Source organism: Hemiscyllium ocellatum, chromosome 25 (genome assembly GCF_020745735.1).
Source record: "Hemiscyllium ocellatum isolate sHemOce1 chromosome 25, sHemOce1.pat.X.cur, whole genome shotgun sequence".
Taxonomy (NCBI): Eukaryota; Metazoa; Chordata; class Chondrichthyes; order Orectolobiformes; family Hemiscylliidae; genus Hemiscyllium; species Hemiscyllium ocellatum.
In genome coordinates, this window is record NC_083425.1 from 35,975,787 (window position 1) to 35,993,164 (window position 17,378).

General features: G+C 40.6%; 1 protein-coding gene across 1 annotated transcript in view; it reads right to left on the reverse strand.

The window, feature by feature from the left end:
* The window catches only part of LOC132827636 (probable ATP-dependent RNA helicase DDX41), a 43,016-nt gene that overhangs the window by 13,931 nt on the left and 11,707 nt on the right, over nucleotides 1-17,378 (reverse strand). Inside the window, exons 6-10 of the mRNA XM_060844214.1 lie at nucleotides 14,372-14,508; nucleotides 10,458-10,530; nucleotides 9,479-9,632; nucleotides 7,269-7,405; nucleotides 192-354 (exon numbers count right to left, since the gene is read on the reverse strand). Of these exons, the coding sequence (XP_060700197.1) occupies nucleotides 192-354; nucleotides 7,269-7,405; nucleotides 9,479-9,632; nucleotides 10,458-10,530; nucleotides 14,372-14,508 (664 nt within the window). The remainder of the gene's footprint in view (nucleotides 1-191; nucleotides 355-7,268; nucleotides 7,406-9,478; nucleotides 9,633-10,457; nucleotides 10,531-14,371; nucleotides 14,509-17,378) is intronic.

Consider the following 17,378-nt stretch of genomic DNA (forward strand, 5'->3'; position numbering starts at 1 on the left):
TCTCTGGCGGTGGAGTGGTGTTCTTAGTAGGAATGGTATGTACAATTCAATGTACCCATCTTTATTTTATTCTAACATTTGCTTCATTAAGCCTGTCTCAGTTTAGTACCACAGTAAACCTTTCATCAGTTTATCACATAGCCATGATACTCACAACATTACTGGGAAAAATGACTAGAGTCAACTGTCACCTTAAAGTAGGAGAAGATTGTGCGAATGTCCTCCTCGAAACCCATGTCAATCATTCTGTCTGCTTCATCCAATGCCAAGTACCGACAGATATCCAAACCTACCATCTTTTTCTGCAGAAGATCCATCAGGCGACCAGGAGTGGCAACCATCATGTGTACACCTCTGCAGAATGACAAATGTCAGGCTATAAAACATATCAATTGATAACAGCACTGAGACATTTACTCCCCAGGACAAAATCCAAGTCAACTTCTTGAAACCCATGGTGCAAGAGGTGTTGTCCATTAGTAGCCATTGAGCCATCACTCAAAACAGCTAACATCTCCTCACCTACAGTATTTCAACATTGTTCAGCCTGACTGACTGCAACTGATGACCGTTCATCTCCTTAGCTCAACCAACATTTAGGAAACTGTTTTGATGAAAACAATGGGATAACTTATGTGAACTTCAGTTTCCTACATTTTGAGTTAACAGAGGTAGCCTACTAATAAGAACTATGGTAAGGTATAGCCCAGGATGCCATTCAGAACATTAGGTCTGTGTTAGCTCTTTGCAAGAGCAATTGCTGACTGCTTCAAGTATTTGTCAAACTTATCGTGATGCAACTGTCCCTAATTCCATGCTCCATGATAAATCATTCCATCCAAAAAGACCTCTTCAAACCTCTCTTCTCACTCCAGGGATATAACTTTGAACTGACAATTCCATAACCTCCCAAACAGAGGAAACTTGTTATTCACAAGTCAACACTTTATCATTTTAAAAAGCTTAAGTATTGAACATGTCTTTTATTCCTTACTTCTCTAATGAAAACACTGCTCATATTTTAACATGATTGCAGATTCTATCTGTGTGAACAGGTCTCACTGGATTTAATGTCATTTTCATAATGAGATACCCAACACTATTTACAGTATTCTCATGGTGACCTCAGCAACTTTTTCTCCAAATTCCTTGTTGCCTTTGTACTGACTGACTCTATTAAAGGGTTTAAACTTCTATTATAATTTTTGACGTTTCATATGCTGTTATCTTCAGAAGTATCTTATGCTAAGAAGCCTCAAACCCTCCATATCCATCAGTTCCTTTTCACTTTAGCTATATATTTCCAAATTGTATTGTTGTGAACAGTCTGTAAAGGAGAAGCAATGGTATAATGATATTACCAACTAGTAAAAGAGCCCAGGTAATATTCTGAGGACCTGGATTTGAATCTGATCGCAATGAATGGTGGAATGTTATTTCAATTGAAATCCAAAATCAAAAAAGTCTAATGATTACCATAAAATCATTGCCAAATATTGAAAAAACCCTAATGGCCTTTTTTAGGATGGAACAGGTCCCTTGCTTATATGTGACTCCAGATCCACAGCAATGTGGCGAATTCCTAAATGCTCTCAGAAATGGCCCAGCAAGCCATTTGATTGTATCAAAAGCTTCAGAAAGATTCTTGTGGCGCAGTGGCAGTGTCCACACATTTGGACCAGGAGGCCTTGATTCAAGTCCCATCTATTCCAGAGGTGTATAACATCATCTTTGACAAGTTGATTAAAACATAAATGAAAACAGCTCAGTTCTTAACAGATGAGAAAGTACAATGGGTGATGGGAAAAAAAAATCAAAATGCTAGAAAGCCTCAAAAAAGATATAAAACAGGATGGAGCACCTTGCAGCAACTTAGCTGCTAAAGGGGTAAGTGCCAAAATTGGCAACACGTTTGTCAGATACTAAAGTTCAAAGGTTATGCAGCCTGGTTGAACACTATTTGAAAGAGGTACTGAGGTACCAAGGGCGCAGAATGTCCATCACCCAAAGTGGCTCAGCTGCACCAATACTGAACATGTTGGTCAAGTTCTAAAGGACTCTGCAGCAGGTTAGTGAGGGAATCAACATAAGAAAAAAAAACACATCTTGATTATATCCACACCCATCTCCCTGTCACAGATGCATCTACCCATGACATTATCATTAGGTGGTGGAGATGAAGTCCCACCTTCACATTGAGCATATCCTACATCATATTTTGTGAAACAAGCAAGATTGATTTCAAACAGATCGAACAAGACTGAGCATCCAAAAGGCATTACGGGCTAGAAATGTAGTAAAACACAATTTGCAATCTCATAACCTGAGCTGAACCTACTATCCCATTACTATCAAGTCAGGAATCAACGCTGATTCAACAAAGAGCGCCAGGAGCAAGAATCTGGCATACCCAAAAATGAGGAGTCAACCTGGTGAAGCTAAAAAACAGAATTACTTGTGTGCCAAATACAAAGTGATAAGCAGTTCCAGAAGCAACTGATGAAAACTGAGCTCGACAGTCTACCACATCCAGTCATAGATCTACCTCGGCCTCCTCCAGAGACCCCACCATCACAGATACGAGTCTTCACCAACGTCGACTGGACCATGGGGCAGCATGGAACACCTTGCATCACTGGACACTGCAAAGGCTATCAGACCTGACAACACTCTGGCAATAGTACAAAAGAACTACAATCTAGAAACCGATGCAACTGCCGCCAAGCTGCTCCAGTTCAGCTACAATACTGATGTCTATCTGACAATGTGCAAAATTGCCTTGGGATATCCGGTACACAAAAAGGACAAATCCAACCCAGTCAATTAATCTTCTCTCAATCGTCAGTAAAATGGTGGAAGGTGCCATCACTAATGCTTTCATCACCTTTGAGCAATAATTGTTTATTGACATTCAGTTTTGGATATTCCAGGGCTATTCAGTTCCTGATCTCAATACTGTATGGGCTCAAACATGGACAAAAGAGCTAAATTTCAGAAAGGAGGTGCGAGTGACCAAAACTGGAGTCAATGGGAATATGGGAAAATCTCTCCGCTGGCTGTAATCATGTCTAGCACGAGGGAAGATAACAGTCAGTCTTCCTAGCTCCAAGACCACTTTACAGGAGCTCCTCATAGTGGTGTCCCAGGCTCAACTGTGCTCAGTTGCTTTATCACAAACCCAGAAGTGGGGATGTTCGCAGATGATTGCACAATAATCTGCATAATGTACAATTCCTCAGATACATATCAACATACATCAAGGCCACGGAATCCATCAGAGCTAGCACAGTTGTATGAAGCAGAAATCATGTGTGCCTAATTTGCAGGGGTTCTTCAAAGATGTAACAAATAAGATGGATAATGGGGATTCTGTACATGTAGAAAACTGGACCAGCAGAAGGTATTTGATAAGGTGCTGCACATTAATACACAAGTAGAGATCAAATGGAATTAGGGGTAATTCATGAGCTTGGAATGAGAATTGGCAAATCATCAGAAAGCAGAAAGTTGGGATAAATGGGACTTTTCCGGTTGGCAAGATGTAACTAGCAAAGTGCCACAGGGTTCGGTCCTCAGGCCCCAACTATTTATAATAGATTTCACAGCTACCTAGATTACATCTCCTCCCACCCTGCTCCCTGTAAAAACACCATTCCATATTCCCAATTCCTTTGCCTCTGCCACATCTGCTCCCAGGAGGACCATTCCAATACCAAACAACCGCAAGTCCTCCACTTTCCGCTCCTCCGCCCTTGAACCCCGCCCCTCCAGTCACCACCAGGACAGAACCCCACTGGTCCTCACCTACCACCCCACCAACCTCCAGATACATCGTATCATCCTTCGTAATTTCCGCCACCTCCAAACAGACCCCAACACCAAGGATATATTTCCCTCCCATCCCCATCAGCGATCTGGAAAGACCACTCCCTCCACGACTCCCTCGTCAGGTCCACACCAACCACCCCCCCCCCCACCAAGCAACCCAACCTCCACTCCCAGCACCTTCCCCTGCAACCGCAAGAAATACAAAACTTGCGCCCACAACTCCCCCCTCACCTCTCTCCAAGGCCCCAAGGGATCCTTCCATATCCATCATCAATTCACCTGCACCTCCACACACATCATTTACTCATCCGCTGCACCCGATGTGGCCTCCTAGACACTGGGGAGATAGGCCGCCTACACCTCTAGGACACCTGCACCAACCAACCCAACCGCCCCGTGGCTGAACACTTCAACTCCCCCTCCCACTCCACTTGGCCTCCTCCATCACCAGACCATGGGAACACGACACCTGGAGGAAAAGCGCCTCATCTTCCGCCTAGGAACCCTCCAACCACAAGGGATGAATGCAGATTTCTCCAGCTTCCTCATTTCCCATTCCCCCACCTTATCTCAGTCCCTACCCTCAGACTCAGCACCGCCTTCTTGACCTGCAATCTTCTTTCCGACCTCTCCGCCCCACCCCTTCTCCGGCCTATCACCCTCACCTTAACCTCCTTCCATCTATCGCATCCCAACGGCCCTCCCCCAAGTCCCTCCTCCCTACCTTTTATCTTAGCCTGCTTGGCACATCTTCCTCATTCCTGAAGAAGGGCTATGCCCAAACGTCGATTCTCCTGCTCCCTGGATGCTGCCTGACTTGCTGCGCTTTTCAGTACGTATAATCATTATCTTATTACATGTCAGAGTAGATCAAGGGTCTGAACTGTCTATGCCTGCTCCTATTTCTTGAGTTGAGACTTAGCAATATCCAAGTTTCAGCTAACAAAAAAATCTAATAATCATCTCTTGACATTCACTAGCATCACCATTGCTAAACACTCCCAACATCCTGGGAGCTACCAATGACCAGAAATTGAACCGGATTAGCCATATCAATACAGTGGCCACAACAGCAGGTCAGACGGTAGGAGTCTTGCAGCAAGTAACTCTTCTGATTACCCAAAATCTGTCCAGCATCGACAATTTTATGTTAGGAGCACAATGGAATACTCTCCCCACCTGCCTGGATAACAGCAGCTCCAATAACACTGAAGAAGCTTGATACTAACCAGGACAAAACAGCCCAACTGACCGACCACATCCATAAACGTTCATTCTCTCTGCCACCAATGCTCAGTAGCATTAGTATTTACCACATGATGCATACCTCAACAAGGTGCACTACAAAAATTCACTGAGGCTTCTTAGACAGCACCTTGCAAATACACAACTACTACTATCTAGAAGGACAACAATAGCAGTTACGTCATCACCTGCAAGTTCACCTCCAAGCCACTCAGCACGCTGACATGGAAATACATCTCCATTTCTTCAGTGATGCTGGGTCAAAATCCGGAAACTTCCTCTTTAGCATATTGTGGGTCTAGCTACACCAAACTGACTTCAACGGTTCAAGAACACAGTTCACCACCATCTTCTCAGTGATCAACAGGGATGGTCAATAAATGCTACGAAACCAGCAATCCCCATATCCTATGGATAATTTCTTTTTTTAAATCATGCAATGTTTGCAACATGTTTATACTCCCAGCAGTGGCTTGAGGCTTAACAACATTTCTTAACAGTGATTTGAGTATTTCTAAATAAGAGAAGGGACGACCTCTCAGTTTTCCTGCCAATATTCAACCCTCAACAAATTTATCTCACCGTGACTTGGGAGGTCCTTTGTGTGAAAATCAGCTGTCAGGTTTCCCTTGGACGTTGTTCAGAAAATGCACAGCTCAGTTTAACAGTGTAACTTCCCTACTGATTCAGAGAAAGTAATAACTATGGGTCACACTGATGTTCCCTTTCTTCCATTAGACAGGGCAGTAACAGCAATGGCTGACATCAGACAACTGAAACATTGCACAGCTACGATCCCAATTGACTTTATTACTGGACAAGGAAGATTCCAGACTAAAATCTGGCTTGACAGATTCTTTTTTGATTTTAACAAGCTGCTTTTTCATTGAAACACAAACATGTAATACTGCAGATTCAGATTTAACAATGAAACAGAAGTTTATTATGCAAAAGAAATGAAGATGGAATAAACCAAATTACTTACATTTAACAAATTTAATATTTTTCAAATATGGAAAAACTCAATCCCATTAAACTCATACAATTCTCCGTTATAGAATTTCCTTCTCTTTCACATCTCAAGAGCTTAATTTAAGTGGTTTCAATTCCCTGTCTCAAGGAGCAACTGTTATACACCTCCAACTTCAGCCAGGTTTTCTGCAAACTGCACAAACTGAAACTTAAAGGCTATTTTTCTCCAAGCTATGGATGCTTAAATGGTGTTGTATACAAAGTGTTGATATAAAAAAGGTATCTCGATGTCCTACTTCAAAGAAAATAAACAGGTGCAGCAAGTAATTAAGAAAGCAAATGGTATATGTGTTCAGAAGTAGTGATGTCTTGCTGCAGTAAGGACTTGGCGAGATCACATCTGGAGTATTGCATGGAATTCTAGTCTCCTTACCTAAGGAAGAATATACTTGCCATAGAAGGAGTGAAGCAGTGATTCACTCAGCTAATATCTAGTGGGCATGAGAATGGCAGGACTGCTCTTTGAAGAGAGATTATGTTTGACTAGGACTCTATTGGCTGAAGTTTAGAAGGCTGAGACAGGATCGCTTTGAAACATGCATAATTCTAATAGGGCTGGGCATAAAAGATGCAGGCAGGGTGCGTTCCCTGGGTGGGAGTCTAGAACTAGGGATCACAACCTCAGGAGAAGGATAAACTTTCTAGGACTGTGATAAGGAAAATTGATAGTGAACCCATTCTCTACCACAGAAAACTGTGGAGACTGAGTCACTGAATGTATTCAAGGAGATTCATAAGTTATTAGATTTTTTTAAAGGCAAAGGAGGGAGATGAGAAGAGAGTGGGAATATGGCACTGAGATAGATCAACCATAAATCTACTGAATACGGACCAGGCTCAAAGGGCCGAATGGTCCATTCCTGCTCCTGTTTTCTATGTTTCCAGAAGTTTGTTCCCTTAAGACCAAAAAACTGAGAATCTTCTTTCTGAAAGCCATTGGTAACCTTGCTCAATGATAAAACACTCCCAATGTAAACAAATCCCATTACTCACCCTGATGACTTACTCTGATATTGAATTTTTAAAAAATGTACAGCTACAGAATACTTAAAAGTTAGTCATTAAATTCCTTCAGAGGCCAAGAAATGTATCTGCCACTAGTCAAAACTTAAGAATCCAAATAAATTATATAAAAATCACACACCTTACACCACAGTACATACCGCTTGACAACTTCCATCTGCTCCTTGATGGACATGCCACCGATACAAAGCGCACAGCGAAGCTGTGGAAAACCATCTTCTTCCAGCAAGCGGCAATAATAATCGATTATTCCATGGGTCTGTCTCGCTAACTCTCTCTGCATAGGAATTAAAGCAATACTCGCTTCAGTTAATTTGTCAGTGTGTGGTGTTTGTGTCAAGATATTTCTATTCACAAAATATTGAGCAATGTCATATCAATCATAACAGCATAAAAGACTGTCAAGCAACACAAGTCAAAATGATCTATATTGATTTTCACACCGCCAGTTATTGAGGATAGGAAGGTGGAGACCATGAGTAATCTTAATGCAATCATTAGTAACCTTAGGGTGGGCTCTGGGTGATTTAATAGGTTTCGACTTTGGTTTGGTTTCAAGCTGAGAATGCCTATCGGGTATAAACAGACACGTAAAGAGTTAAGTTCTGAGTTTTGTGAATGAAGAGTTTCAGCTGAACATGACTCAGATCAGATAAGAAGTTACAGCTAACAATGGGGTACTGGAAGCAAGGGTAATGGGTAAATAAGGTGGAAAAGCAGTCATTACTTAAAACCATTTAACAATATTGGAAGCATTCAGTATGCAAGGGGCCAGCTAACAAGGGGAAATGTATCCATCGTATGAATTCAATTAACAAGGTTAAGAGCATTCATTGTATAACAGTAAAAGGTTTGGTCTCAGTTAATGATATCCGTTGATTATAATGGTCACCCAATTAATACATACGCTGCCTTATCTGGATGCACCTCCCTGTAAAATGGCTTCATCATTGAGAAAGTGCTGATCCAAAGACCAAGAACTCATTACTCTATGCATATGATGGTCATTCTCTCTCCCTCCAGGACCCTGAATAAAGATGAAGGAATCGGGACAACACCCAATGGCATGACAGAAGTCTCTTCTTTCAGTTCGTTGTAAAAGTTAAGTATTGGTTAACTATTCTTAATCTTCCTGATTTCATTTACCATGGCTGATATAGAAAACAAATGCCAGACCAACAAGACAAAGTACTCACAAAGGTTTAGGCAAATATAAGAGGACTGAAGTAAATCATATTACCCTCAGAATTCTTGGTAGCAAAGAGGTTATATATATAGTTCTATACTGTATATGCTGTCAAAGTATTTGATGGGAAAATAAGAGAGCATTACCATATCTCTCACATGTTCAAGCAATTAATTCTGCCAGTATTTACCCAATATCTACTGGAATTGCGAGAACAAGGTGACAAAAAAAAATCAAAAGCAGAGAACTACAATATAAGGTACTCATTCAGATTACAAGGAGGTAGATAATTCCATAAGGGTCTTCAGGATCCTAAGCAAGAGTATAGCTTATTCATAATTGTGAATTTGATTCACAAATAAGTAACACACATTATCAGAATTTGTAAATGATGCCAAAAGGGAGATGCGGATAACACAAGGAAGAATTAACATCATAACACAAGGCAGCATTAGAACTATTGCAGACTGGACAGTTAAGTGGTAGAGATTTTGATTAAAGTCAAGTGCTGCACTTTGGATGGAGTAATTAGCTACGGTTTGTAAGTAAAATACTGAGTTCAGTAGATGGACAAATCAAGATCAAACAATGCAGGTGAGCAAATCATTAAAATCAATTTTGTAAGTCAGCAATTAAAAATGCAAACATGTAAAGAAATAGGATTTAATTCTAGATATATGATTCTAAAAATCAGTGTATCAATGCTCAACTTGGATAAGACAGGAGTAAGAACGAAACAGTAATTTCTTTCATGTGGATTGTGGTTGGAATTTCCTATGATAAGTTGAGGTTGAGGTTATCATCGAAGCTTCCAAACCAAAACTAGCACAGTACTCAAAAGAAAAAAAAAATAAAATTATGCGCAATGTTTGAGATGAGTCCATTTGCGCACAGGAGATCCACATGGAGTATAAATACTAATGAAGGCCAGTTAGGATGAACAGTCAGTTTCTGCGTTGGCTATTCTGTAACATTGTGTCATCAGCTCTTCTGCTCCCATTTGTCATACTTCTCAGAGAAGAGTTCATCCTAACATCGTTTAACATGATTATATGTTCCCAGTGACAAGGTTAAATATAGCCCAGTGTGAATTTTGCTTCACTCTAAAATTAAATCTGAGTATATGAATTAAAGAGCTATCTAAAGGAGCATTGTGGTACTTACAGATGGGCAGATGATAAGTCCATACGGACCCTCTCTCTTGGAGAATGGTAGCCTTTTCTCCTGCTCCTGGCAAAACATGATCATTGGTAGGGTGAACACCAGTGTCTTGCCAGAGCCAGTGAATGCAATTCCAATCATATCCCTGCCAGCCAAACTGAAATAGACAAGTAGGTGAGAGAACATCCAACACTGCAGAGTCAGGAAACTCCAGCACAATTCTAGCATTCATTATAGGAGCCAAGTCACTGAAATAGTCTTGCAATTTGTCCTTCACTAATCACAGACATCGCCCTCTCAGCAATATTGATCATTAAATAATAACCATGGATGATTACCCAAAACTACTGTACGGTATCTCTTAAAAACTAGTTTCCACTACACAGGATTAAGCGCAAATGCCAAAATATGCAAAAAGAACAAATGAGGCTGAGGCTTTCTTAGATGCCTACATGTATTCCTGAATAGTAGAGAGTTGGATTCATGTGATGCGCAGGGAATATTAATAAGATCATACATTTTTAGAACTATATAAAATAAGAAGAATTATGTATTTTCAAATGATATCATTTTACTTTCAATTTCCATGCCTCATGACACAAGGGGACAGGCCCAGAGCCTTCTGCATCATTATTCACACATACTTCAAAACTGGAGATCCTGGAGCATGCTGAGGATCTGCCTCGTTTTCCAGTACTCACCTCAACAGCTTAGGAACATGAACAGATTTTTAAAAAAACAAGAAAGCTCACTTCATCACTGAGCACATTCCTAGAATAAGGCTTCCCATTGAGGTTTACAGATCCAGAAGCAAGCTGATGCATAGGTGCAAATTTCCAATCAAGTTCCTCAACTCAAAAGAACAGTGCCTGTACGAGTAAGTTGGCCAGCAATAATATCTAACACAGCAGGCATACAATTACCTCTCTGCTGGAAATCCTGGTATTTCAATAGGTGTTTAATGTAAAATTCCAGTACTCACACAGTTGGAATTCCCTGGATCTGTATGGGTGTTGGATGTAAAATCCCCTTCTTCTTCAAGCCTTTCAAAATTGCTGGAAAGAAAATACTGAAAATTTTACCACAATTGTATAGTTGGCACACAGGATTTACACAGCATAAAACCCATATTTTTTGATTCATAGCTAAGTGACAGGAACATCACAAAATCAGTGCAAATCTAATTTCACAAAGTTATTTAATCATTTGATATTTCACAATAACCCAATAGAATTCTTCATTGGAACAGAAAATGAAGCAGTCCAGTCAGAAACTAGGCTCCCAAAAACTAAACAAGGAAAACTACAAAGATATGAGTAATGAGTTGCCTGTAATAAATTGGCATAACAGTAGATAGGCAATGGCTAATATTTAAGGAACAACTGCATGCAAGCATGTCTTATTGCAGTTGTACAGGTCCTTGATGAGACCACACCTGGAGTTGCTTTCAATTGCAGTTTTAGTCATCTACATAAGCAAAGATATACTTGCTGCGGAAGAAATGCAATGAAATCTCACCAAACTGGGTTAGCAAGTTTGCCAGATGAGGACAGATTGTGTCAACCAGTCCTGTATTCACTAACGTCTAGAAGAATGAGAGGACATTTCATTTTAACCGATGAAGTTTTGGCAGGGCAATGCACAATAGAATTAGGGATGATGTTTCTCCTGGCCAGGGGACCATAACAGAGGGGTCACAGTCTCAGACTATGAGGTAGGCCATTTTGGATTGAAATGAGGAGAAATTTCTTGCCCCAGAGTTTGGTGAAGCACTGAGATTTCAGAAAAGGCTGTGGAAACCAATTCAATAAAAATATTTAACAAAGAAATGGAGATTTCTGGAGACTACAGGTGTCAAGCTTTATGGACAGAGAACAGACGTATAGCGTTGAAATGGAGGATTAGCCACAATCACAATGAATGGTGGAGCAGGCTTGGTGGGCTGAAAGACCAATTCCTGCTCCAATTTTCCAAGTTTAAACTGCATGAAATGGTATATTTCAGTTGGAAGAACAGGTAGAAGCACTAAAAACAAAGGGATAAAATTCTAAAGGGGTTTCAGGAGCAAAAGACTTTGGGAGTACTTGTTTACACATCACTGAAGATGTTGGGCACATTGAGATTAAAAGAGCAAATGGCATTCCATAAACAAAAGACATCGAGTCCAAAAGCAAGTAAGCTTTGTTGAACTTTGTAAAACATTGCTGTGGCATGAAAGCAAGCATTGTGATCAATTCAGAGTGTTGTACTTGAGGAAGGATGTAAGAACTTTACAGAGTTGTAGAAAAGATCTAACAAGAATGTTCCAGGAATGAGAAAGTTTGGTTATATAGATAGGTTGGAGAGATTGGGGTTGTACATCTTAGAGAGAACAAGATTAAGGAGATATGCCCAAAATCATGACTGAACGATAGCTAGATTAAGAAACTATTCCCATTGATGGAAGGATTGAGAACCAGAGGATACCAAATAACGAAAAAGGGAAAAAAAACCTTTACACTTGGTGAGAGCTTAGGATTGGGAATGAGCTATCTCATAACACTGTGGGGGTGGATTTGATCAGGTTTTCTAAAGGATTGTATAAGTAACTGAAGGGAAAAGAAAATGTGCAGGGCTACAAGAAAAGGGCAGGGTCGGTGTCAAACCAAATTGCCTTGCAGACAGCTTGGATGGGTTTGATAGCTACATGGCCAGTTTCAGTGCTTAAGCCAGTCAAAAAAAAAAATTAAATCAAAAATATTTGACAACAATGCAATTTTTGCAGTGCCCAGTCTTTCTGCTTACGTTTCAAACATGTTGAAATTTCAGTAAACATATCAGTTGATCTGTGGCATCAATTTTCCATCATTGATGTTTAAGTCAGACACTCAGCAATAGAAGAAGGTGGTTGAGAGAGCTTAGTGTCTGGATCTTAATGAAACTTCATAATAAGTAAAACATTGCAAGGCACAATCTAACCATAAATGCTTACTCTCACACTGCCTCCCAACATCATAGATCCCCAGCTATAACACATTTTCATCTACTCTGTGCAGTGGCTGGCAAAAATGAAAATTGTAGAAACAATTCCCAACTCAGACAGCTTTTTAAAGACAATACGTAATAGTATAAGAAAATGACAGATTCCAGAGAGTTGCAATCTTTAACATTTGGTGGATTTCAATTCCTTCATTTCACACTTAGGTAGGATTGATGGCATTGGGAAGACAGCTGGTGTTTGAAGCGAGATTCCACCCTGAATATGATCCAGCACTGGAGTTTGAAATATCAATCGTTATTATCCAATATTGTGAGCATCCTGACTGATTAATTCACTGCATCAACTTGATTTTTCTACTTTGGATCCTGGATCTCTGCAAGCAGTACAAACCAAAGTGGAACAGATTCTCGAATTAGATGGATGTGGAGGTGCACGTGTTGGACTCGGGTGGACAAGGTCAGAAGTCAGACAACACCAGGTTGTAGTCCAACAGGTTTATTTGAAATCACAAGCTTTTGGAGTGTTGTCTCTTCATCAGGTGAAGTGAGGGAGAAGCATACAGGCACAGAATTTATTGGCAGAGGGGTCAAAAAATCATAGAAATGGTGTGAATGGAGTGTCAACAGTCCAGTAATAATATATTATTCAGCCTGTCAACACTCTACTCACACCATTTCTATGATCTTTTGATCTCTCTGCCAATAAATTCTGTGTCTGCATGCTACTGTCGCACTTCCCCTGACAAAGGGGCAATGCTCCAAAAGCTTGTGATTTCAAATAAACACGTTGGACTATAACCTGCTGTCATCTGATCTAGATTTAGATTGACCAAATACTTTTCATAAGATGAAGTATTCTTTCCAGGAGTCTGTAGTTACTTGAAATTGACTCATGATCGCCTTATCTCAGAATGCTGAAGTCACAATGTTGGGCAACCAGCAAGTTGGTGACCACTGCTGAATCAGTCTGTAAATAATGACAGAGCCAATTTCACTTCTGGCCTTTCATCGTTGGAAGTAGCAGTCACAATACATATGGCTGAAGGGAGTCGAATCCAAAAGCGATCTTCCAACCACTTGCCAGTGCAGAGAACCAGAGAGACTTTCAGCTTCTAACTGCTTTCTCTCTCTCTCGGAAAGCCTGTAACCTAATATCTCACTAGCTTCCTCTGTATCCTTTCCATCTTAAAGCCTATCACTAACGTAACATGAGGCACATGGTCCTGGTATGTGGACAGAGATGCTGAGACCCAAACTCTGTTAGATCATGGGGCTGAATAGACAGGTTGAAGCACAATTGTTCGCAAACTAACATTCTCAACACTTTTCTGGAACATTAGAGACTGTTAGCTCGAAGAATGCTGCCATTGTCTCACAGAGTAACACCTTCTTCCAAGTAGGTTCAGATATCTGGTTGGCATGGATGAGTTAGACTGAAGCGTCTGTTTCCATGCTGTACATCTCTATGACTCGAAGACAATTTGGGTCCCATTTAATCACCAACCACCTTTGTTCTAATCAAAACACTCAAGTTTGCAGTAGGCAAACTGTAGAACAGGTTACACAACCCCTACATTATGCCCAAAACATAACTTTTTAAACCTTATGACTATAGACTATTATTTGTATACATCTTATGCTATGTGTACATTTCCTGCCTTACAATCGTGACTACATGGTTTAAAAAAACTTTATTGACAAGGTAGCTTGCAGGAATCCTGAGGTGGTAAAACTCTTAGTTGCCAGTCCTTGCCTTAGCTCATATTCACTGCTCCATCAGCGATTGAGCTATTTTCCCTCAATGTCTCCTGTTCTCCTAAAGCAAGACTTAGTCCCTGATCTCTACCTCAAGCTCTAACCGTCTTCCTGCCAGCTCCAATCCCAGTGTCCACACCTCAATGTTTCAATTACTCTTACCTGGTGGAAACTTCATTTCCTTGAAATGTTTGACAGGACAAGGCAGGCCCTCCCCCTCCACCAGGATGTGATATTTCTTCCGCACACGCTCATTGCGGGCTTCGGGCATGTTGCGTATATACCGTGGTGGGTTCCAGCTGCAAAGAAATACCAACATTAATGGTGACAATGCCTGCATTAGGCAATTGAATCATTCAAACTCAAATGCAATTCTGTGCATTTGAAATTGAACCACAGAACTGCACAGCATAGGAATGGGCCCATTGGCCCACAATGTTGCAATGAGCATAATGCCAAATTAAAGTCGTCCCTTCTGCCTGCACCTGGTCCGTATCCTTCCATCCCTTACAATATTTGTGTGCTTATCTCGAAGTCCCTTAACCACCTTGTCATATCTGAATAGAACATCCTTTTTCTGCCTCCACCACCACCCCTGGCAGTGCGCTCTGGACTCCTACCACTCTGGAAAAAACAGCTGTGCAATTCAGAATCCTTCACAAACTACTAAAGACTCCGAGGATAAATTGTTATTGTAAAGAATAATAAAACCAAAATATTCCAACTATAATAACTATTATTAATGTGACTTTATGTTGGAGTAATATAAAACAAATGCTCCAATCTCTCTCGTACCTTAACATTGTCCCTTTTAGTGTGGTTCAGATTTTCCCCTTAAAGCTGCAATAATAACAAAGAAAAACATCTTAAGGCACTTCACTAAGCATATACTCAATCAGGGAAGGAATTTTGACATTGCCAATTGCTTGGATCAGACCAAACCCCCTCAAAACATCAAAGCCTAGGCCCGAACATTTTCTCATTTTAAAGCCAAGTCCAGATGCATTTCGACTGATCAAATCACCAGTTTTGAAGCAAAATACATTTCATTCATACATTAAGTTAAAAGCCAACAAAGAAAGAAGAAATTGGAATAATAGCTTTATCGGAAAACTTAACATAATAATACATTATTGAACTACTTACCAGTAACTGTTCCAATATAGTAACATCCCACAAACACACCCTTGGCAAAGGCAAATTCAGGAAAACAGATTGTCTCATGTGTCATTCAAGCAGCAAGAGAACCCAAGCTTTTAGCTGTATCACACAAAACAAAAAACAGCTTCCACATGCAGCATCACGACCCCAGCAACAACTGAGACTGAAAGCTAAAACTAAAAATCTTGGTTCTGTGGGAGCTTGACCCTACCCATTCTGCAATTCAAACTTGAAAAAAAAGCTCAAGGCCTCACGAGCGGTTTACTTTGCTTGCTTTGGAGCAGACTGATCAACACCTGTCTTAATCTTTCTGCATAAAAACAATCACACAACTCAAAATTAGAGTTATGGAGATGTACAGGAGGGAAACAGACCCTTTGGTGCAACTCATTTATGCCAACCAGATATCCTATATTAGATTAGATTAGATTAGATTAGATTACTTACAGTGTGGAAACAGGCCCTTCGGCCCAACAAGTCCACACCGACCCGCCAAAGCGCAACCCACCCATACCCCAACATATACCCCTTACCTAACACTACGGCCAATTTCGCATGGCCAATTCACCTGACCCGCACATCTTTGGACTGTGGGAGGAAAAATCTCGTCCCAATTGCCAGCACTTCGCCCATATCCCTCTAAACCCTTCCTATTCACGTACCCATCCAAATGCCTTTTAAATGTTGTAATTGTACCAGCCTCCACCACTTCCTCTGGTAGCTCATTCCAACACGCACTACCCCCTCCGTGAAAAGGTTGTCCCTAAGGTCCCTTTTATATTTTTTTCCTCTCGCTCTAAACCTATGCCCTATAGTTCTGGACTCCGCCACCCCAGGGAAAAAAACCTTGTCCATTTACTCTACCCCTGCCCCTCATGATTTCATAAACCTTTGTAAGGTCAACCCTCAGCCTCTGGTGCTGCAGAGAAAACAGTCCCAGCCTATTCAGCCTCTCCCTATAGCTCAAATCCTCCAACTCTGGAACACTCTTGTAAATCTTTTCTGAACTCTTTCAAGTTAAGCAACATCATTCCTATATGGAGATCAGTTTGCACAGAATACTCTAGAAGTGGCCTAATCAATGTCCTGTACAGCCGCAACATGACCTCTCAACTCCTACACTCAATGCTCTGACCAATGAAGGCAATCATACCATTATCCTATCTACCTGCACCTCCAATTTCAAGGAACTATAAACCTGCACTCCAAGGTCTCTTTGTTCAGCAACACTCCCCAGGACCTTATCATTAAGTGAATAGGCTGTGCCCTGATTTGTCATTCTATAATGCAGCACCTTATATTCATTAAAATTAAACTCTATCTGCTATTCTCAGCCCATTGGCCCATCTGATCAAGATCCCATTGCATTCTGATGCAACTTTCTTCACTGTCCACTACACCTCCAATTTTGGTGTCATCTGTAAACTTACCAACTATACCTCCTACACAGTTCTATTAAAAACATCATATCAATGCAATTGTCCAAAATAAAGTCATGGAGGTCAATGGTCTCCTTTTCATCAACTTCATGCAAACATAATCATCTGCAGAAAGAAACTCTCCTCGCCTTTCTTTGCAGTGATCTTATTCCAACTAACCCATCCTTTATCCGTTCAAATACTCTCACCGGCTGAGATGGCAGCAGCTCCAAGAACACTCAAAAATACCATGTAGGACAAATTGCCCACTTGATTAATTACCCAACTATCACTTTCAATATACCAATCCTTTCACCATTTTCCTTTAAACTGTTAACTATATGGATGTAATCACACAAAACTCAATCAAGATTTTAAAGAAGCTGTTCCAAAGTTTGCAAGAGCAGTGACACCATTAAGAAGGAAACATAGGATTATGATAAAATTTCTTGAGTATTCAAATCTATACAGCCTCATGACTCACTGAGTTTTAAAAAAAGCAACATACTGCAAATGTTGGAAATGTGAGACTAACACAAAATGCTAGTAAAACATTCAAGTTGTATTTTTCTTCAAACTGATTTAATGAA